Source organism: Delphinapterus leucas, chromosome 18, assembly GCF_059928025.1.
Source record: "Delphinapterus leucas isolate spDelLeu-1000000601 "Yukka" chromosome 18, BTC_Dleu_Yukka2, whole genome shotgun sequence".
Taxonomy (NCBI): domain Eukaryota; kingdom Metazoa; phylum Chordata; class Mammalia; order Artiodactyla; family Monodontidae; genus Delphinapterus; species Delphinapterus leucas.
This window is the reverse complement of record NC_143146.1, coordinates 60,958,932-60,982,033: the sequence shown is the minus strand read 5'-3', so window position 1 is coordinate 60,982,033 and position 23,102 is coordinate 60,958,932. Positions and strand designations below refer to the sequence as shown.

At 36.8% G+C, this 23,102-nt stretch overlaps 1 protein-coding gene across 3 annotated transcripts in view; it reads right to left on the bottom strand.

Annotated features, from left to right (window-relative positions):
- The window catches only part of CDADC1 (cytidine and dCMP deaminase domain containing 1), a 40,721-nt gene that overhangs the window by 4,154 nt on the left and 13,465 nt on the right, over window positions 1–23,102 (bottom strand). For 2 of the 3 annotated variants that reach the window (XM_022574818.2, XM_022574820.3), the window contains 5 exons: window positions 19,706–20,275; window positions 13,943–13,992; window positions 10,566–10,735; window positions 8,670–8,859; window positions 2,424–2,484 (listed from right to left, as the gene is read on the bottom strand). In XM_022574818.2, the coding sequence (XP_022430526.1) occupies window positions 2,424–2,484; window positions 8,670–8,859; window positions 10,566–10,735; window positions 13,943–13,992; window positions 19,706–20,275 (1,041 nt within the window). The remainder of the gene's footprint in view (window positions 1–2,423; window positions 2,485–8,669; window positions 8,860–10,565; window positions 10,736–13,942; window positions 13,993–19,705; window positions 20,276–23,102) is intronic. The other variant, XM_022574819.2, reaches the window with a different exon arrangement.

The window sequence follows — 23,102 nt, the reverse complement described above, 5'->3', positions numbered from 1 at the left end:
TTTGTGACCCAAGATGTGATCTATCCTGGAGAATGTTCCATGTGCACTTGAGAAGAAAGTGTAATCTGCTGTTTTTGGATGGAATGTCCTATAAATATCAATTAAATCTATCTGGTCTATTCTGTCATTTACAGCTTGTGTTTCCTTATTAATTTTCTGTTTGGATGATCTGTCGATTGGTGTTAAGTGAGGTGTTAAAAGTCCCCCACTATTGTTGTGTTACTGTTGATTTCCTCTTTCATAGCTGTTAGCAGTGGCCTTATGTATTGAGGTGCTCCTATGTTGGGTGCATATATATTTATAATTGTTATATCTTCTTCTTGGATTGATCCCTTGATCATTATGTAGTGTCCTTCCTTGTCTCTTGTAGCATTCTTTATTTTAAAGTCTATTTTATCTGATATGAGTATTGCTACTCCAGCTTTCTTTTGATTTCCATTTGCATGTAATATCTTTTTCCATCCCCTCACTTTCGGTCTGTATGTGTCCCTAGGTCTGAAGTGGGTCTCTTGTAGACAACATATATATGGGTCTTGTTTTTGTATCCATTCAGCAAGCCTGTGTCTTTTAGTTAGAGCATTTAATCCATTCACATTTAAGGTAATTATCAATATGTATGTTCCTATTACCATTTTCTTAATTGTTCTGGGTTTGTTTTTGTAGGTCCTTTTCTTCTTTTGTGTTTCCCACTTAGAGAAGTTCCTTTAGCATTTGCTGTAGAGTTGGTTTGGTGGTGCTGAATTCTCTTAGCTTTTGCTTGTCTGTAAAGCTTTTGATTTCTCCATCAAATCTGAATGAGATCCTTGCCGGGTAGAGTAATCTTGGTTGTAGGTTCTCCCCTTTCATCACTTTAAGTATATCATGCCACTCCCTTCTGGCTTGTAGAGTTTCTGCTGAGAAATCAGCTGTTAACCTTATGGGAGTTCCCTTGTATGTTATTTGTCATTTTTCCCTTGCTGCTTTCAGTAATTTTTCTTTGTGTTTAATTTTTGCCAGTTTGATTACTATGTGTCTCGGCGTGTTTCTCCTTGGGTTTATCCTGTATGGGACTCTCTGTGCTTCCTGGACTTGGGTGGCTATTTCCTTTCCCATGTTAGGGAAGTTTTCGACTATAATCTCTTCAAATATTTTCTCGGGTCCTTTCTCTCTCTCTTCTCCTTCTGGGACCCCTATAATGCGAATGTTGTTGCATTTAATGTTGTCCCAGAGGTCTCTTAGGCTGTCTTCATTTCTTTTCATTCTTTTTTCTTTATTCTGTTCCACGGCAGTGAATTCCAGCACTCTGTCTTCCAAGTCACTTATCTGTTCTTCTGCCTCAGTTATTCTGCTATTGATTCCTTCCAGTGTATTTTTCATTTTAGTTATTGTATTGTTCATCTCTGTTTTTTGTTCTTTAATTCTTCTAGATCTGTGTTAAACATTTCTTGCATCTTCTCGATCTTTGCCTCCATTCTTTTTCCCAGGTCCTGGATCATTTTCACTGTCATTATTCTAAATTCTTTTTCTGGGAGATTGCCTATCTCCACTTCATTTAGTTGTTTTTCTCAGGTTGTATCTTGTTCCTTCATCTGGTACATAGCCCTCTGCCTTTTCATCTTGTCTGTCTTTCTGTGAATGTGGTTTTTGTTCCACAGGATTGTTCTTCTTGCTTCTGCCCATAAAGGCTTATATTTCCTGATTTTTCAGAGTAGTCAAATCATTGTTATTATCAAGAAAATTTTACTTTTTATACTAAGCTTCTACTTACCTTGAATTGAATTCAAACAGATAACATGGCTCATATTTTAACATAATATTGTACAGTTAATAATAATTAATGTTCCAAATTATGTGCCTGAGGAACTGCAAGATATCCCAAAGATTGTATTACATTAAAAATATCTGGTTAATATGCAAATAATAAAGCTCTGAAGATTACTAATTCATTTATGGTAACTGTGATGACTCTTAATTAGATTATTCAAATAACCAGAATATTTCCACTCTCTGACCAATCTGAGCTAATGTGGCTTTACTCTAATAAGAAAGTACATATCCTCATAATTTGGCCCTAATCCATCTGTATTAATTATATGTATTTTTCCTTTCTAACTGCCCAAGAGGCTTTTGTTTTGGTATAGAAGAGCACTGTCATCTACTTTCTCATGTAAATTTAATTTATAAATTCAATTTGTTCATGATTATTTGTATTAAACTGCAGAGCCCATAGGACTAGTCATTAATCAGCAGTTTCCATGACACCTAGCAAAGAGTAGATACACAAACGTCTGTGAACAAATTGAATGGCGAAAATGTAACCTGCAAAAAGAATATACTCCATCTCCAACCACATCAGTTTCCAACACCTGATCATTATAATTCACTATGTTTCTTTTCTTCTTAGCAGCAAAGTTAACCTCAGTAAAGGACTTGTAAATACTTACTTTCTCTGCTTTCAGGCTCATTTTGCTCAAGAACACAAGTTCTTGATGGATTCATTTGCCACTGTAAAAGGACACAAACATTTTATTTATATGTTTAATAAATAGCATTTCAGGGCTTCCCTGGTGGCGCAGTGGTTGAAAGTCTGCCTGCCGATGCAGGGGACACAGGTTTGTGCCCCGGTCTGGGAAGATCTCACATGCCGCAGAGCGGCTAGGCCCACGAGCCATGGCTGCTGAGCCTGTGCGTCCGGAGCCTGTGCTCCGCAACGAGAGAGGCCACAACAGTGAGAGGCCCACGTACCGCAAAAAAAAAAAAAAAAAAAAAAAAAGTAGCATTTCAGCACTGTGCTTTCAAATATCAAAACAGCTTAAAATAATGTAAGAAAAAAGAGTTAGTGTGTCATACCAACCAAGCCCTAATGAGGACTCTGAATGACCCTGAATGATATGACTTCTGAAATGAGAATCAATATTCTTAGAGAAGGAAGTGTAAAAATCCTCCTTTACCCTCGTTTTACAGGTAAGGAAGTGGAAGACCAGAGAAGCATAGTGACTTGCCCAAGGTTACATACTGACTAAAGACAGCAGTAGCACCAGAACCTGGGTCTGCCCATGCCCAATACTATAGAATTTCCACCACTTCATATTCTAGCTCCAGGTCCTACAGAATCTTATAATAGCTAGAGAAGACCTAGATAGAAAGAATGAAAATAAGACAAAGACTATCTTGCCTTTTAATATAGTAATATAATATATACTATTATTTTTATCATAGCATACCATTCATTGTATCATATCATATCATATCACATCTCCTCTGATTATAGTTTTCCATCTCAATCATTCAGAAAGAAATACAGAAGCATGAAGATTCTCAGATATTACAGTGAAGACTGGAGCAGCAGATAAGAAAAACTGCGTGTAATCAATATCTCAAAGCACACCCTTCCTTTCTTATTTGCCTAGAAATCCCCATCATCAGAAACACTAATGACTTAACCAAAAAAGCCCCACTAGGGCACTCTCTCCAGAAAGACACAATTAAGTGGATAGTTCCTGGGGGCCTCTTCCAGAAGCATCAGTTAGTTCATCAGATGAAGTCATTAATATCATGGGCCTTGAGGGAGAATGAGATATAAGACAGACATTTTACCATGTATAAAAAAGTCCTTGGAAGGGGAAGACATCTAGAACTGGTTGGTCACCTATAGAAATGGGACGGTTAGGATTAGCACCAGGAAAAAGGAGGATTTCCAAGCAATGGGAAGATATATGTGAAATTAAAAAAAAAAAAAAAGTCATGTTCAAAACATGTCAAACCATTAAAATCTATTACTTTGGGCAAAGTAAAAACTAATAACCTTGAATTTACATTTAAGGATCATCATAAAAAGACTATGTCTAACTGTGAAAACTTAGAAGCAATCTAGGTGTCCAACAAAAAGGGAATGGTTAAATAAGTTATGTCCATAGGTTGCAATACTGTGTAATCATTAAAAATTATTTCTGAAGAATTTTCAATGACACAGAAAATATAGCAACATGTTAACAGTGGTATCTATGAACTGTGGGATAATATCTGTTCTTTTTTTATTTTCATTTATATATCTGTTCTTTTTTCTATTTCCTCTATAATGAGCATACATTACTTTCACAATTAAAAAAAAAGTAATATAACCTAATAAAGAAAAATTTACATGTATTAAACAGAAAAAAAAATAGTTTCTCAGTAAATGGACTTGGGTTTACACAGGTAAAATATATTCTTGGAAATACTGTTGCCCAGCCCTAGCCTAGTCTGCAACAACCCCACAGAACAGAACCTCTTACCTCAAGGCATATGGTAACACCTCAAAGAGAAAAGAAAAAAATTTTCAAACAAAATTAATTTCAATTGGTTTAATGTTTAAAAAAATGAAATTTACTGGTACTCATGCTACTTTTGACAGTCTAAAAGCAATATAATCATTATAAAAATTCCAATGTGGAACAAATACTAGTTCGTGTTAGTTACTGGTATTTACAAAACTAGGCATTTAGCTATAACCAAGTAGTTTAAATCATTGACATAATATTGCAAGCCAGGCCAGATGAGGGAAAGGATGAGAGGGTGGAGAGCTAATCTTCACTGGAAGGAGTACAGAGAGACCAGGTGTACCTGAATGAGGGCACTCCTGGGTGGGTCTTGGCCCAACAGGTATTTCTGAATCCCATCTCTGCCCGAGGAGCCTTCACTCCCTTTGTCTTCCTGTCTCTTCCTGCTTCTCTTGCCCTGTCTTACATTCTTCTGATCTCTTCATTCTCTTTACGGTGGAAAAGCTACTAAAATCCACCAGTAAGCAAGATATTTCAGAATTCACTTAACCCAGCACTGACAGTCCTGAAGAGCTAGGTCACTTACACTTTATAAAGAGAATTATTTCCTCCCAATCTTCAGGAGGAATGAAGGAACAGAAAACAAAAATACAGAACTGGTGATTTCCCTTTTGATTAGATGGATACAAACTTGTTTAGTTTTACAAGAGGCATCTGTCCCACCTCTCCCTTCTTTCAGTGCCCCCCTTTTCTTTTTAAAATCATGTCTTTTAAATAAGACAACTGGAAATAAAAAACAAAAATATACTAATGATGAAAAATCTGAAAGTGAAATCAAGAAAACACTCCCATTTACCATTGCAACAAAAAGAATAAAATATCTAGGAATAAACCTACCTAAGGAGACAAAAGACCTGTATGCAGAAAACTATAAGACACTGATGAAAGAAATTAAAGATGATACAAATAGATGGAGAGATATACCATGTTCTTGGATGGGAAGAATCAACATTGTGAAAATGACTCTACTACCCAAAGCAATCTACAGATTCAATGCAATCCCTATCAAACTACCAATGGCATTTTTCACAGAACTGGAACAAAAAATTTCGCAATTTGTATGGAAACACAAAAGACCCCGAATAGCCAAAGCAATCTTGAGAACGAAAAAAGGAGCTGGAGGAATCAGGCTCCCTGACTTCAGACTATACTACAAAGCTACAGTAATCAAGACAGTATGGTACTGGCACAAAAACAGAAAGATAGATCAATGGAACAGGATAGAAAGCCCAGAGATAAACCCACGCACATATGGACACCTTATCTTTGATAAAGGTGGCAGGAATGTACAGTGGAGAAAGGACAGCCTCTTCAATAAATGGTGCTGGGAAAACTGGACAGGTACATGTAAAAGTATGAGATTAGATCACTCCCTAACACCATACACAAAAATAAGCTCAAAATGGATTAAAGACCTAAATGTAAGGCCAGAAACTATCAAACTCTTAGAGGAAAACATAGGCAGAACACTCTATGACATAAATCACAGCAAGATCCTTTCTGACCCACCTCCTAGAGTAATGGAAATAAAAACAAAAATAAACAAATGGGACCTAATGAAACTTCAAAGCTTTTGCACAGCAAAGGAAACCATAAACAAGGCCAAAAGACAACCCTCAGAATGGGAGAAAATATTTGCAAATGAAGCAACTGACAAAGGATTAATCTCCAAAATTTACAAGCAGCTCATGCAGCTCAATAACAAAAAAACAAACAACCCAATCCAAAAATGGGCAGAAGACCTAAATAGACATTTCTCCAAAGAAGATATACAGAATGCCAACAAACACATGAAAGAGTGCTCAACATCATTAATCATTAGAGAAATGCAAATCAAAACTACAATGAGATATCATCTCACACCAGTCAGAATGGCCATCATCAAAAAATCTAGAAACAATAAATGCTGGAGAGGGTGTGGAGAAAAGGGAACACTCTTGCACTGCTGGTGGGAATGTGAATTGGTTCAGCCACTATGGAGAACAGTATGGAGGTTCCTTAAAAAACTACAACTAGAATTACCATATGACCCAGCAATCCCACTACTGGGCATATACCCTGAGAAAACCAAAATTCAAAAAGAGTCATGTACCAAAATGTTCATTGCAGCTCTATTTACAATAGCCCGGAGATGGAAACGACCTAAGTGCCCATCATCGGATGAATGGATAAAGAAGATGTGGCACATATATACAATGGAATATTACTCAGCCTTAAAAAGAAACGAAATTGAGTTATTTGTAATGAGACTGATAGACCTAGAGTCTGTCATACAGAGTGAAGTAAGTCAGAAAGAAAAAGACAAATACCGTATGCTAACACATATATATGGAATTTAAGAAAAAAAAAGGATGTCATGAAGAACCTAGGGGTAAGACATGAATAAAGACGCAGACCTACTGGAGAACGGACTTGAGGATAAGGGGAGGGGGAAGGGTGAGCTTTGACAGGGCGAGAGAGAGTCATGGACATACACACACTAACAAACGTAGTAAGGTAGATAGCTAGTGGGAAGCAGCCGCATGGCACAGGGATATTAGCTCGGTGCTTTGTGACAGCCTGGAGGGGTGGGATAGGGAGAGTGGGAGGGAGGGAGACGCAAGAGGGAGGACATATGGGAACGTATGTATATATATAACTGATTCACTTTGTTATAGAGCAGAAACTAACACACCATTGTAAAGAAATTGTACCCCAATAAAGATGTTAAAAAAAGTAATAATAATAATAAAAAAAATAAAAATAAATAAAAAGGATAAAAATATATGATTCTTCACACACAAACTAGAACACTAAATAGTGTGTTGCTATATTAATTTTTAAATAAATTTTTAAATATATATATGGTTTAGTAAGTAATTTTTAGGTGCCTTATATGTTCCAGGCACCCTGGATTCAAACAGAAAAGTAAAGTTGAAATTTATAAACAGTTCTATCATATGCCTTTTGTACCCACTGCAAACTACAGTATATAAATATTATATTAAATGCCAGAATTATGGGACTTCCCCGGTGGCGCAGTGGATAAGACTCCGTGCTCCTAATGCCAGGGGCCCAGGTTCGATCCCTGGTCAGGGAACTAGATTCCACATGCATGCCACAACTGAGTTCACATGCCACAACTAAGGAGCTGGCAAGCCGCAACTAAGGAGCCCACCTGCTGTAACTAAGGAGCCCATGTGCTGCAACTAAGGAGCCAGCGAGCTGCAACTAAGACCCGGTGCAACCAAATAAATAAATATTAAAAAAAAAAAAAGCCAGAATTATCAAAGCAACATATGATTCTGGACAGGATCCTTTTGCTGTATAGAACTTTATTGGGACAACTGGTAAACCGTGACTGGACTCTGTGGATTAAATGGTAGCAACATATCAATGATAATTTCCTGAGTTTTGTGGTGGTTATGTAGGATAATATACTGTTTGAGGAAATATACAAGAAAGTATCTGAGAGTGATCTGGCATCATAGCAACAACTTAACTCTCAAATGTTCTGGAAAAAAAATTATTTGTAGTATTTTTGTAACTTCTGTATGCTTGAGATTATTTCTAAAAAGAAAAAGGTTTTTTTGTTTTTTTTTCCGGTACACGGGCCTCTCACTGTTGTGGCCTCTCCCGTTGCGGAGCGCAGGCTCAGCGGCCATGGCTCACGGGCCCAGCCGCTCCGTGGCATGTGGGATCTTCCCAGACCGGGGCACCAACCCGTGTTTCCTGCATCAGCAGGTGGACTCCCAACCACTGCGCCACCGGGGAAGCCCAAGGAAAAGTTTTTTATAAACATTCTTTGTAACTTTTCTATATGCTTGAGATTATTTCTAAAAACAAAAAGTTTTTTAGAAACCAAAGTAGTAAAAAAGCACAAAGAATTAAAGTTCTGAGTTTTCCACAAACCACCCCAGCACTTTTTTGGAAATGTCAAATATTAAATTCTTATTTTTTCCTGGTTTTTCTCATGAGAAATGCACACGTGTGTGTGTGTGTGTGTGTGTGTGTGTGTGTGTGTGTGTGTGTGTGTGTCCGTGTCCCCTTCTTTTGGGTAATCTTAAACTACTTTCACCTCTGTCTACCACTTCAATCCAGAAAGAAGGGTGAGGGAAGAGGTGGGTCAAGGATTTTCTTTTGTTAGCCACCAGATGGCACCAAAGGACTAACTAATTCAAGGTCTGCAAGGTCAAGGCACAACTCTTGACAGAGATCTATATTCATAAGGCAGATCCTAAGCTGAACATTTGTAGTTAAGCAAGTGCTTGCACATAAAAATAAACTCAATGATAACTCTTTAAAAGGGTAAGAATCACTAATTTAAAATATGCAGCAGAGTACCTAACAATATAATAAAAAGTATATTTGAAAAAATGTGTATCTACTTACTGTAAATTTGCTAACACCTTCAAGTTCCCCAAATCTCATGTAAGAGATGTCTGCCTTCTTTTTTCCAACATCTACATCCCCTGCATAGATTTGTTTTATGCCCGCACCTTTAATTAAAGGTACACATTCATCACATGGGCACTTTGTCACAAAAATCATACTTCTTTCTTCTGGTTTTATCTCTTGACACCTACAAAAAATATATATAAAATATCAGGAAGATAGTTTCTAAAAGGGTAAGTTATGTTTTAGAAAAATCTTTAAACATTAAAATTGAGCTGCTTTAGGAACAGATTTACAACATTATACACAATAATGATCAAGCCTTATTCTTGCTGAATTAGTCAATGGCAAGATTTTCAGTATTACATTACAAAGGAAATGAAAAGAGAGAGAGAGAGAGAGAGAGAGAGAAAACAATGCTTTCTAAGTAAGAAACTCTTTATAATGCCAGAATTAGGGGCTAGAACTAACACCCTCCCTAAGAATGTACCACGTGTGATTAGACATTAAGTCATCATGGTAGCCAAAAGGTCTACCTCTTATCTGGTAACTAACAGATATTTAATAATGCTTACTAAATTGATAAATTAATATTAGAGTTCTGTTTTGAGTTACAGTTCCCTTACTCCCTTCCCTAACACAGGATAATTTTATTTAACAAGCATTTGGATTTGACAAAACAAAGCAAGTAATCTGTAATGAAGAGCACAAGGAAAAAAAACAGAGGAGTTTGGTGAAATTTTACATGCCAGGGGTAGTTTAGGACTAAGGAATGCTTCATCTGAGGATACAGGAGTTGTACTTCTGGGTTCTATGGTTTACACTGCTCTCAGTCTTACATTCCCCACCACCAGCCTTCTGCATCCATGTCCTTAGTTCAGATTCTCATTCTGTTCCCCTGTACTAGGGCAGCAGAATTGTACGCATCTAGTCTGTTCAAACAATATGCTTGCAACCTAAGTAATCATTAGTGTGGCTCTGTCAATGTCATTCAATTTCTCCACTACCTACCAAATGAAGTCTAAACTCAAAGTCCTCCCTTGTCAGTCTCAACCGATCCCATGTGCTCCATGGTGCAGCCTAAGTGGAACATCTGTGTTCCTAAACACACAAGCATTTTCCTACTTCTAGCCCACTGCTATGCCTGAAGCAAGAATGGTTTCCCTTCAAGTAAGCATCTCCAATGGCCATAATCCTACCAAACCTTTAAAGCACAGCTCAAATGCCAGTTTCTCCATAAAGCTTTTCCCTCTCACTCCCCCTCCATCCGTAGCAGCCCCTGAATTTCCACCCACTTTGTGTTGGCCTTTCCCACACAACTGACCATGTTAGGTTGAATACAGTCTTATATCCCATACTGTGTTATAAGCTCCTCAAGGACAGAAACCATGACTTATGCAGATTTAAATCCCCTAAGATCACCCACTTAATGGTAAATGCTGAGAAATGTTTGTGGAAATGATCTAAATTAACATTAGAAGGAGGTAATAATGCCAGTTATAATCTCTAACAAAAACTATGTTAAAGCAATTTGATTCATAATAAAATCTATATATTCATAAATATAAATATATGGGCTCTACATTTAGAAAACAAAACTGATTATATAATGCAGAAATATGCAAGACCCTAAGGACAAACTTCAAGCAGTTTTATACCGGACAGGGAAAGAAGAAAGGAAAAAAGACTTGCTCAATAAATTTGAAGGCCTGCAGGATCCCTGACAATGGCTTCAGGTCAGGTAGCAAAGACCAAGTAGGACCAAAGTTATACTTCTGAAAAGAATATTTCTTGGAATTTTTAAAAAAGGCAATAAATTACAGCTAAAATAAAACTAATTTTAACTAACCCTTGCTACATTTTATAGAAAATACATGCGAACAAATTTCATACCTAAATGTCAAGGCATTCTGTTCTGCGTGTACAATGTATCTGAATTTCCTTATTTCTCTGTCTTTCTGTTTGTCATCCATGTGCGGGAAGTCAGCATACTCAGATCCAACAGGAAAAGCATTATAACCACATCCTATGAAGTACATTGCTCCTGTTCCATCACAATTTCTCTATGAAAAGTAAGCAAACCAACAAAGCTGTTTTCAACATTCTGAAAAGGCATCTTACATTGTATCTTTAAAGCCTAGTATCATACTTCTTATAATGAATTCACTTTTCCATGATAAACTGAGCCACCAGAAAAATACAATATTAGATTTTCCTGCCACAGTGTGGTCTTGTCGAAGTTAAATTTCAAGCAGCCTGATCATCTCTAGTATATAATCTCAAGGCAGTCCTTTGTTTTAGCAGTTAATTAAATAGTAGCTTAATTCACAAACTGTTTCATTTGATTCAGACACCTCTCCCTGAATAGGTTATAAGATCCTAGAGAACAGAAACCATGTTTTATACCTCCTCTCTACCCCTTAAAGTAGACCTATTACAGTGTTCCATACACAGCAGGTACACAATAAATTATTGTTAATTTCTTATATGCTCTGTGCTGTGCTACTGGTTAGCAAGTCAGAAATCCTAAAAATATTTTGAACAGACAATTTCTGTTTTGGGCTAAAAATGTGTTAGTGTATATAGTTGGAAAATAAATAATGCACTTTCCTTTAATTTTCATGTTTACTGAGCCTCTACTGTGTTTTTGTGTATATGTGCGTGTGTGTATGTGTGTGTGTGTGTATGTAATAGAACTTCCTACTTAAGCGGTTTTTTTATTTCTCCTGGTCAGTGGCATATTAGGTGTCAATATGAATGTTTTATCAACTATAAAAGTAAAATATTTTATAAATCAGAACTGTTTATAATAGTTTGGAATATGCCATAAACCTCACTAAATTTCAATATATTATACATAGTTACTCATGTGATAGTTTCAACAGACTCAGTACTATAGCAGCTTGATAAAAAATCATTGTTATGATGAGCCGACAGAAGCTTACAAATAATATCTCATTAATAATAAATTATCCTTGAGCATTCACTAAAGGTTAAACATCATGCTCACTTTTATATGTGTTACTTCATTTAATTAATCCTCACAACATCCTAGACAGTAGTACTATTACTATTCCCATTGTATAGATAAGGAAACTGAGGCCAAAAGAGATTAAATAACTTGTCCAAAGTCACAAAGCTGGTAAGCAACATAGCCAGAATTCAAGGAGGGGTTGCTTGGCTCCAAACCCATGTCCTTCCACTTTACCATGCTGCCTACACTCTAGATAATATAACTGGAAACCTAAATTCTCCAAAAAGTAGTTGAGAACCAGGTGTTAAGCCAAAAGGCTGCTGAGCATTTATATAAATCCAAGGGAGAGTTCCAACCATAGGCCAGGCCCTGTGCTAGGTTCTGGGAATACACTGGTAAATGTGACAGAGAATCCCAGCCCTCATGAACCTTCTGATCTGGAGACGATAAGAAACTGGACATGTAAATTTAACTGTCATGAGCGTCACCATGGAGTTGTACAGAATACTATGGGAGCTTCTGGCAGAGGAACCTATTCTAATAGGTGCTAACAATTTGCGAAGAAATAAGAGTCAAGAGATAGTCTGAAGGTGGAATTCACAGCATTTGGTGATTGATTGTTTGAGTGGAATGGGGAATGGGATGGTGACCACTAGTGAAGGAATAGGTTAGCCGGGAAGATACTGAATGTATTGGCTAGGTTGAACTTGAGGGGCTCATGACATATCCAGCCAAATAGTAAAATTACTTGCTATAAAGTCTGTTGAAAGACACTTAGGCTGCCCTACTCATCTTTTAGTCATCCTCATAGTTACGAAGTATCTCTTGGTTCCATGCCCTGCCAACCCATCCACAGAATTCCAAGTCCTCATCATCTCTTTTTATTAACCTCCCTAGTTCCTGTCTAGCCCCACTTCATTTTTTACATGCAAATCTAATCAAATCATTTTCCCACTTGAAATATTCTTGGATTGCTCTGTCCAGTATAGTAGCCAGTAGCACCATGTGGTCAGTGCAAACTGAGAGGTGCTGTAAGTATAAAATACATACAGGATTGTGAAGAATCAATACTCCCCCCAAATGCAAAACATTTTATTAAAAACATTAACCAATATTTTTATATTGGTTACATGTTGAAATGATAATATTTCTGGACAGACGATTAAGTAAAATACATATATATATATTTTTTGGCCGCGCTGCACGACACGTGGGACCTTAGTTCCCCAACCAGGGATCGAACCCGTGCCCCCTGCAGTGGAAACGCGGTGTCTTCACCACTGGACCGCCAGGGAAGTCCCAAGTAAAATATATTCTTAAAATTAATTCACCTGTTTCTTTTTATTTTATTTATTTATTTATTTATTTTTTGCGGTACACGGGCCCCTCACTGTTGTGGCCTCTCTCGCTGCGGAGCACAGGCTCCAGACGCGCAGGCTCAGCGGCCACGGCTCACGGGCCCAGCCGCTCCGCGGCATGTGGGATCTTCCCGGACCGGGGCACGAACCCGTGTCCCCTGCATCGGCAGGTGGACTCTCAACCACTGTGCCACCAGGGAAGCCCTCTTTTTATTTTTTTAATGTGGCTCCTAAAAAAATTTAAATCACGTATGTGGCTTGCCTTTTATTTCTGTTGGTTAGCACTGTGCTAGTGTATCCCACTTTATCTGATGGATAAAGTCTAAACTCTCTATGTGGTATACAGAGTTCTTCATGGTGCAGCCCAATTTTTTGCTACTCTGCTAGACACAGGACCCTGGACTTCAATGTGCCAAATCACTTGCATTTCCCCACATTCTCACGCCCTACCTCTGCATGTTACCCTTCTAGTCCCACTAACTTGCTCTGCCTGATGAACTCCTACTCATTCTTCAAGACTAATAGCACCTGACCTCCCCTAATAGTATTTTACTCATTTCTCCAAGCGGAGTAAAGGTGCCTCCTCTGTGCTCTCACGGTATCAGGTTATAATTACAGTTATATACCAGTCACTTTTTCACCTCTGTCTCCATCTCTAGACTATATAAGGCTATGAAGGGTGGACTATGTGATCCTTAACTCCCCATTGTTCACTGTGGCACAGAGCCTACCCTGTAGAAGGTGTTTAATAAATGTTCACTAAATGAATAAATCTATATAAAAAACTGTTGAGAGAATATGCAAATGTTTATAAGACTTAATAAATACACCAGTAATATTAATCCCCAGGGGTCAACAAAATGTCATGTACTTAAGATCAAAATATGTTTAAACAAAATCAAGTTTAAATGTTTATAAAGAATTATTTTCATACTCACAGATTTTCCTTCTGCCCAGATGACTGCTCCAACTCCTGTTTTATGATCCTCTGAAAGATACATGGCATGTAACTCAGTAAAAATCAATGATTTGTGAGTTTCAGAAATACATTTTTTCCAAAAATAATAAACATGTATTTATTGAAATATACTTCATAAATGTAGCAGCAATCCTTGATAACCTAATTACGGAAAAATATGAAAATAAATATTGTCAAGCATAGAATATATGGGAGCTAGGTACGAACTAACTATAGACAGTGTCACTACCAACCCAATCTCACATGATCTATGTGCAGAGATAACACAGTGGCAGTGCCCGCACTCAGGTGACTTCAAAGCTGTAACCAGAACTGAGTGTAACTTTATTGAATTTCCACCAACTAGTCAGTTTTTAAATGACTATTTCTAATAGACGATGAAATCAATTAAGAAAGAAGTTTCTGAACTAATGGATTTAGTGTAATAACCATTCACAACAATCAAATCTGTCTTCTCCTAGCATTTTTTGCACTCTAATCATGGAAAATACATTTCATGAAAGTGTTCTTGCTATGAAAAAAGTTCACATTCATAATACAAACATAAATCTTTATGGGCTTTCATATATATATATATATATATATATATATATACACACACACACACACATATTTTTTTTTGCTGGAAGGTACATGAAAGGAATTTTGATTTAAATAAAATGATGCCCTTTCCCTGACCTTCACAGTTTACCTTGAGGGGGAAAGAATGCCAAGTTAGTGACATGATGCGCGTTTCTAAATCAAGTGGCAGAAGTCACAAATATAACATTATAATTTCCCTGCAGAACCAACCTATTTACTTTGCAACAAGAAAGGCTGTATTTCTTAAAACTATTAACCTTAAACAAAAAATACAAAACCAAAATAGAAATTCTAAATATTAAGAACTGACTTTTTCTTTCTACTACTACTAAGGGTGAGTTAAAAATTTCTAAGACAATTATACACAAATTATAAAAATCATAGTATTTATCAAAATCTTAATAAGAGACCAATATAGTTAAGTAGGTACATTTACACAGAGAAAGTGAAAATTATCTGTGAACTTGCCCTCAGGCATTTTCATATTGATGAGGATTAAACGAAACTGTGGCTTCACCCCACAATTTCCTAAAAGTTAATCCTTCCAATAATAACATATTTAAATACTTTTCTAGTAAAAGTACAAAGAAACATTATTCTACCTATGCATGAAAAACTAGGATGCCTGATAAAGTTAATTTTTAAAGAAAGTTATGATACTATAATGAAATTCCCCATCTTCAGGTCAAGCAAGCTTGGGTTTTCAAAATTATACCACAAAGCATTTTTATAATTTATTTTAAGCACTTGTTGTCCATTATCTCATTTTTATCCTAAAGGTAAAGCAGACAAAATTTCCTTTTCTAGATGAGAAAACAGGCAAAGAAATTAAATGACTAAAATTTAGCCCTCCACACCCAACCGGCTTGCCTCCCTCCAATGTGAAGAATTTTGTAACAAAGGTTCCCCTTTACTGAATACCTGAGTGCCTATACTCACGAAGCTTATGGTCCAATGGAGAAGGAAGATGGTAACAAGGAAACATCTAAGAACCTAGGTGCTGTGCTGGACTATGAAGGCAAGGAGCAGGATGCTGAGGAACAGTGTATGGGAGAAACATACTTTATAGAGTGGAGACTGTCAGGAAAGGAATTTGGGGGTAAAAGTTTTGTTCCATCCAAGATTGTCAGAATACAACATGAAGGGAAAAGAATATAATTATGGCTTTATGCTCCTTTCTAAGGTAAGCAGTATAGAAGTTAAAAACCTAAGATTATATTTCATTTATATTATAAATGAAAGCCTTTAAGTAAAATTGTACTTAATACATGTATAAATCTGAAACAGAAAATGAAAAACTCAAATAGAAACTCTTCATATCAAGAGTCTACTTTTCCTACCATTGATACTAAGTATTTTTCATATTATTATTTTTTAGTCCAGGAGCCACTTTTTCTGTTTCAGTCTAGGGACAGCCTAAATCTTGTCAGGAGGAAAAAAAATGTGATTTTTTAAACTAAGCTCAGGGACTTCCTTGGTGACACAGTGGTTAAGAATCTACCTGCCAATGCAGGGGATAGGGGTTCGAGCCCTGGTCTGGGAAGATCCCACATGGCGCACAGCAACTAAACCCGTGCGCCACAACTACTGAGCCCTCATGCCACAACTACTGAAGCCCACGCACCTAGAGCCCGTGCTCCGCAACAAGAGAAGCCACCGCCATGAGAAGCCTGCACACCGCAACGAAGAGCAACCCCTCTCACTGCAACTAGAGAAAGCCTGCGCGCGGCAACAAAGACCCAACGCAGCCAAAAATAAAGCTCTACTGCTTAGCTAAGGTTAGTTTCACCAAGAAAATATTCTTTACTACATGTCTTTTGAAATCAGAATAAAATTTCATCCATATACTATGAGTAGATTTCACCCAGCCCCCAAGGTTGGATGACAGATGAGGTAATTTCTCAAAAATCTTTTCACATCAGTACTTTTTATGTAAAGTTTCTCAAAAAGCTTTCATGTCTGTAAATTGCTCCCCAAGATCTGGTCATTCACAGGATTTTCTCTGTATACCCTTGAAGGAAAGGTCAACTTAAAATCACTGAGCCAAATTCCTGAGACTCTTCGGTCACTGAAAGTCAGAGGACTCTTTATCCTATGGTTCTGGAACACAGGCATGGTTATTTTAGCTCCCAATACTGTGGTCATGTCAGGGTTTGTCCAAGTGTGGTTCACAAACCAACTGCATCAGAATGACTGGACGCTTGTTACAAAGGCAGACTCCTGGCTCCCATGGAAATTCCATGAATCAACCTCTCCAAGGGAGGCGGCAGACTCAGGAATCTGTACTTCTCATGAGCATCACCTCTGATTCGTAGGCAACTAAAAATTGAGAACCGCTGAGTTATGATTTGAAACAGTTAACTTTCTTGGCTACTCGAACCTACTTTCATCATTAGCGTTGTGGTTCAGAAGGAGGGCATAATCGTCAGCTTTGGAAAACGCCTAGTCTAATGGGAAACAGGACATAAAAAGAAATCAAAACTCACACTTAAACCAGGTAGGTAAGATGTGATGCCCTCCTATCTGTTTTTTTCCCCTAGAGTCTAAACAAATTTTGTCACTTTTTTGCTACCCTCAAAGTAGCTTAGAAACATATTTTTAATGACACCTCTGTGGATCCTATTTACTGATCACTCAAAAATCAATTATTAATTACCTACTTTCAATTAGTTTCAGAACTCTTGTTAGAAGTTTCGGCATTCTTTTTAATCATATGTATATTTTTAAATGAAATGGTTTAACGGAATGATTTCTTCACCTATTAGAGTGAAATAAAGTTATGTGAGCTGAACAGCATAAAATTTAGAGTTATTAGAAACACACTAAGTCAAGGGTATATCTACCTTCCTGGATTGTCCTCAATGTTAAGTGAGGTACATATATAAATCACCTAGCTCTGTGCCTGACACGTAGTAGGTGCTCAATAAATTTTTTATTATTATCATCAATGAGGAGTATCAGTCCAGAATTCCTTATCTGCAATCCCTTATATCAAGTTTTTTAAAACAGCTTGACACACATACATATAGCATGTACATATTATTTTTCTAAAATCTGAATTCCTTTTCATCTGGCTTCAAGAGCTTTGGGTAGGGGACTGTGGACCATTTATCTTTGTATATAAAAATATTTCTTTTGTGCTAAGGGAAAAACAATGATGAGGACATGGTCTCTCCCCTGGCAGCGCTCACAGTGGAAAGGAGCACATGACGTAAGAGTCGCATTCTATTCAGGATTCGGGTTCCAGGCAAGAAAGTCATACATAGACAAAAAATTAACCTTGAAAAACCTAAATCACCCATCAAGCGCGTAAAACACCCATCAAGTACAAAACTCTGCATAGTAACAGCAGATAAATTTACAATACTATAACTATACTAGTAGAGTATCTAATAAAGAATATATATGCAAATTTATATCTATACATTACTGCTTCTTTAAATAGTGGAGCCATACACGGTATTATTAGGTATTAGGAGAGGAGCTCCTGAGATTAAGTAAAAAAACAGACTCACACCTCCCATCTTACGCTCACTCTGGAATCTGCTGAATTCTAATTAGCAAATGAGAATTAGTGAAGTATAGCTGTAACAGCTGTTTCCATTTATGTTTCTGTCCTTCCAGAATGGTTGGGAGAAAAATTCTTTATAAAGCTGGAGTTGGCAGAGACTAACATAGAGCACGATACAAGATACTTACATTAAGTCAGACCTTTACAGAATACAGTTGTTTGACATCACGTAGTTTGTGCCTATAGTAGAATCAAATTCTTTAATAAGAATCAAGTGATTATTAACCCTGCTGAATGTTGGAATCCCTTACAGAAATTTAAAAACTCACAGACCTAGGACATACCCTTAGGGACCAGGTTTAGTAGGTCTGGGTTAGAATTTGAGCATTCTTACTTTTAATAAAAGTTTCTAGGGTGATTCTAACATGCTGCCATTTGAAAACCTCCATTTTACTGAAATTACTTCAACCTGTGGTCTTTGTTGAGCGTATACTGCAGACCAGTGGCATTTGTATGGACTTTTTCTGAAGATTTTCTCTCTTCTCCTTCTTTCTTGGGATAAGTTTAAAAATTCCTACTATAGCCTACTCACCAAATCTTACTCTACTGTTCCTCCTGCCTGCATTTTCTTTTCCTTATTTCAAAGTTGCATTTTAAAAAGTGATCATGTGGGGAGGGGGAAGGGTAAGCTGTGACAAAGCGAGAGAGAGGCACGGACATATATACACTACCAAACATAAGGTAGATAGCTAGTGGGAAGCAGCCGCATAGCACAGGGAGATCAGCTCGGTGCTTTGTGACCGCCTGGAGGGGTGGGATAGGGAGGGTGGGAGGGAGGGAGACACAAGAGGGAAGAGATATGGGAACATATGTATATGTATAACTGATTCACTTTGTTATAAAGCAGAAACACACCATTGTAAAGCAATTATACTCCAATAAAGATGTAAAAAAAAAAAGTGATCATGATTCTACTTTGAAAAATGTTATGTCTGCTGAGATGTAAAAAGACTGCTCTGTAATTGAAAATACAGATACCGCCTTTTATCATGATAGAGAAAATTCCCAAGTAATATTTTCCTTTTTCACATACTTACTCAGGTACAACTTAATAAAGTAAAAATGTTTGACTTCTCCACTTGCTGATTGAAGACATACCAGAAATTGGAAGAATATGAAAAAATTCTCCTTTACTTTGATTCTATTTGTTATTTTGAATTCATATTTTTAGTTTAAAGATTTTTTAAGTTTTTACTAAATACTGAATACCTACAGAATATTGAAGAGTTAAGAAAAAAATGAATAATTCTGGTTCTCTCTCCCCTCTCTTTTTGTCCTATCTCTAGCGGAGGGCTCATTCAACTGTGAAATGATAAAAGCAAGAAGCAGAAAGGGCCTAATCAGATCCTGATTTATAAATGTAGCACCCGATACAGGCCACAAGAAATCCTAAAACTACTCTAAGAGTTGTCTACTCAAGGGTCTCACTAACTTCTCTTTATTTGTATGACCAACAAAACCTTAGTATCTAAGAGTCAATAAACACCACCATAGAGGAAATGAATACTTTACTTCTGAGACAAATACGACCCAAGCAGCCCCGATTTATGAACTAAGCGTATAACTCACCAGTTCGATATGCCAATAACCTTGCCTGAACCATGCAGTGCCTTGCAATTTCTTGCGGCAAACTCTGATTGTGAATTTCATTAATCTGTTCGGTATTGCTACAATAAAATCCGTAGTGTTTAAAGTTGGGCACACTGGAAGCTACTGTGGCCAAAAGTAGGATAAGGTCTTTCATGTTTTGTCTTAGATTGCTAAAGTACGGATTTTCACACAGGTTCTCCAAACCTATAGTCATCAGTATTTGCTTATGCATTTCTTCTCCGGAAACCAAAAATATCATTTCATATTCTTTTATTCTTTCTTGTTTACATTCAGAATAAAAGTCAATGGTAGTGTCCGGCAATGTTTTTGAAATTTTTTGAATAAAGTCACATTTGTAAGAGGTCTCCTCTACAAACTGCACCATGTAACACACCAAAGGCTGAAGTAAGACACACACATGGGCCCGACTGTTTGACTTCAATCTTTCCACTGCTTTGGCATCTAACTTTGCATCTTCAGAACTAGAGGCCTCAGTAAGCAAGCTTATTTCTGGATCAGCAGGCCAATATGAAATTCGGTTAACTCCAGCTGAAACACAAAATCGGAACGGTAGTTATCAGATGCATGCTGAAATTAAGGGTTTTCTTGATAAATCCACCATATCACTGCAGTAGGTCCAAAGGTCCCAATATAATAAAAGTCTATTACCAAGTCACCAATAATAGAGCCCAAGTGCTGGCAAACTACGGCCACAGGCCAAATCTGTCCTGTTGCCTATTTTTATACAGCTTGCAGGTCAACAATGGATTTCGCAGTTTTAAATAGTTGGAAAATCAAAAGAAAACTGTTTTGTGACATGAAAATCATATAAAACCCAAATTTCAGTGCCTATAAAGATTTGTGGAAACACAGACAAACCTAATCTTTGACATTGTCTCTGGCTGTTTCTGTACTACAATGGAGTAGCTGAGTTGAGAGCTGAACAGCTAGCTGTATGGATACCCTACGGCTTGCAAAGCCTAAAATACTTACTATCTGGCCCTTTATAGGAAAAATCTGCCAACAACAAAACCCATGGAAGGTATCTGTGGCATCACTACCTTTGCTAAGTGTGGTCCCAAAGCCCAGAGATAGGACTATATACCAGAGTCCTCCAAGTAATCGAATGGCGGCTTTTAGAAATACCATAACATAACTGATACTGGCTAGAGTTTTGTACCTGAAATAACAATTCAACCACACATGAAAAATGTACCTGTACTCTAAACTCTTCCTCTGGGAAGCTCTTCTAAGAAAATATTTTAAATAAAGACAAAAGAAAATTCATGCATGCGTATGTTTAGTGCAGCATTGTTTAAAACAGTAAAAACACAGAAAAAATCTAAATGGCCAAAATAGAGGAATGGTTTAACACATCACAGTCTTCCTCATAATAAAATATGCAGTTATCCAAAACGTCCACAAAGAATTTGTAATGTGAGGGCAGCAGGGAAGCGGGGGGAGAGGAAGCAATATTAATTGTTTTTAAGTCCACAAAATTGAAGCCAAAACAACAAACTAGAAGGAACGTTTTTCAATAAATGTAACAGAGAAAAGGTTAGTAATCTTTGATATAGAGATTTTAATCCACTAAGAGCACATATGAATTGACAAGAATAAAGCCTCCAAGAGAGACAAAATAAATGAACAATTTACAAAAGAGAAAACAAAACTGGATAATATGAAAAAAGTTTTTAATTTGTGTTTGAGAATGAACGATGAGATGCCTTATACAAAACTAAGCACATAAATGTTTATCAATTAGTTACTATTTTACAACAAAGAAACGCCTTTGCTAGTGTCTCATGTAACTTCTGCTAGGAGAGGCATTTATGTTTTTGATAATTGTGCCCAGAAGTGAACAGGCAGATGGCCCACACGTTTTCTTCATTCAAAGATACAGATGAACTAAAAAATTCGAGTTAAACAAACACACATTTCTATCTACTCCCTCCTACTACTGACCCTTACTGTGCCTTGGGCTGTAAAGTAATCTTGAAGGCCTCAAAGCTATCAGAATGTTTCCTCTGGCTGTTTCTTTTTCCCTCTGTTGGAGTTCTCATAATTCATTTCCTAACCAGCAGTAATGATCAATCTTTCATCTAAGCATTCTGGTTGCTTCTAGTAATCTTGATTCAAGAAGAGGGGATGACCAATGTTTAAACGTATTTTCATGTACTAGTAGCAGAAGCTACAGCAAAGGTTCTCAAATTTTTTGTCTCAGACTCTGTTACACTCTTAAAAATCAATGAGGACCCCAAAGAGTTTTTGTTTATGTGGACTATATCTACTGATATTTACTGCATTAGAAAATTTAAACAAAATTTTAAAATATTAATTCATTAAAAATAGCAATAAGAACCATCATAAATTAATATAAATAACAGTTCAATAAAAAATAACAATTTTCCAAAACAAACGCCAGTTGAGAAGAATGGCATTAAAGTTTATACAAATCTCTTTATTATCCGGCTGAATAGAAGATAGTTGGGTTCTCAAGTCCACTTCTGCTTTCAACCTCTTGCCTTAGCTTTTCACTGAAGTATATATAAAAAGTGTCCGGCCTCACATGATATGCAGTTAAAAAAGGAGTATTTTAACAGCCATTTCAAATAATTATGAATATTCTTCACACTACATAAAATTTTGAGAAGGGATAGTTTCTTAGAGGTAAGTAACAGTGTGGAACCTAAAATCACACAACAAACTTTTGGAATGTTAAAGTCCACTTGTCTATCTTACACTTAGAATGGCTCTTTCACTCACGCGTGATTTTCTAGCATCATGCACTGGTCATTTGGAAAACAAGAGTTTACTGATTTCACAATACTTAAGAAAAAACCAAAACTCATTCATTAATAGTAACCACCAATCTCATCAGAAGAGTCTTTAAGCAGTGGGAAGCTGTAAGCTTATGATGATGGTAGATAGGAGTTTTTCAATTCTAATTTTCACTTGAAGGCTCAAATTTTATCAGTGGCAATAAATGCTGTCAGCTGTTTTCCTGGAAGTGACGGTTTCACTTCATTCATTTTTGAGAAAATGTCTGCCAAATAGCCAAGTCTAAGTAACTATGGTTTGTTAGTTCATGGTGTTCCATGAAAAAAATTGGATAATTCAGTTTGTGACTCAAACAATTGCATAAGCGGTTTTCCTTAAGGCAAACTTCATACTTAGGTTTATAGCAAAAGTGCTTTATGTCCACCTCCTATTTTCTCATACAGAATCTTAAAAAGATGCGTACTAAGGGCTGGGTTTAATAAAATTGATTTTTTTTTTTACTGTTTCATCAATGACATTCTTACATGAAACTCCACACCCTCCACCTTTTTTTTTAACTCCAAGTAGGTGGCTATGTAAGAGTACAATGACTACT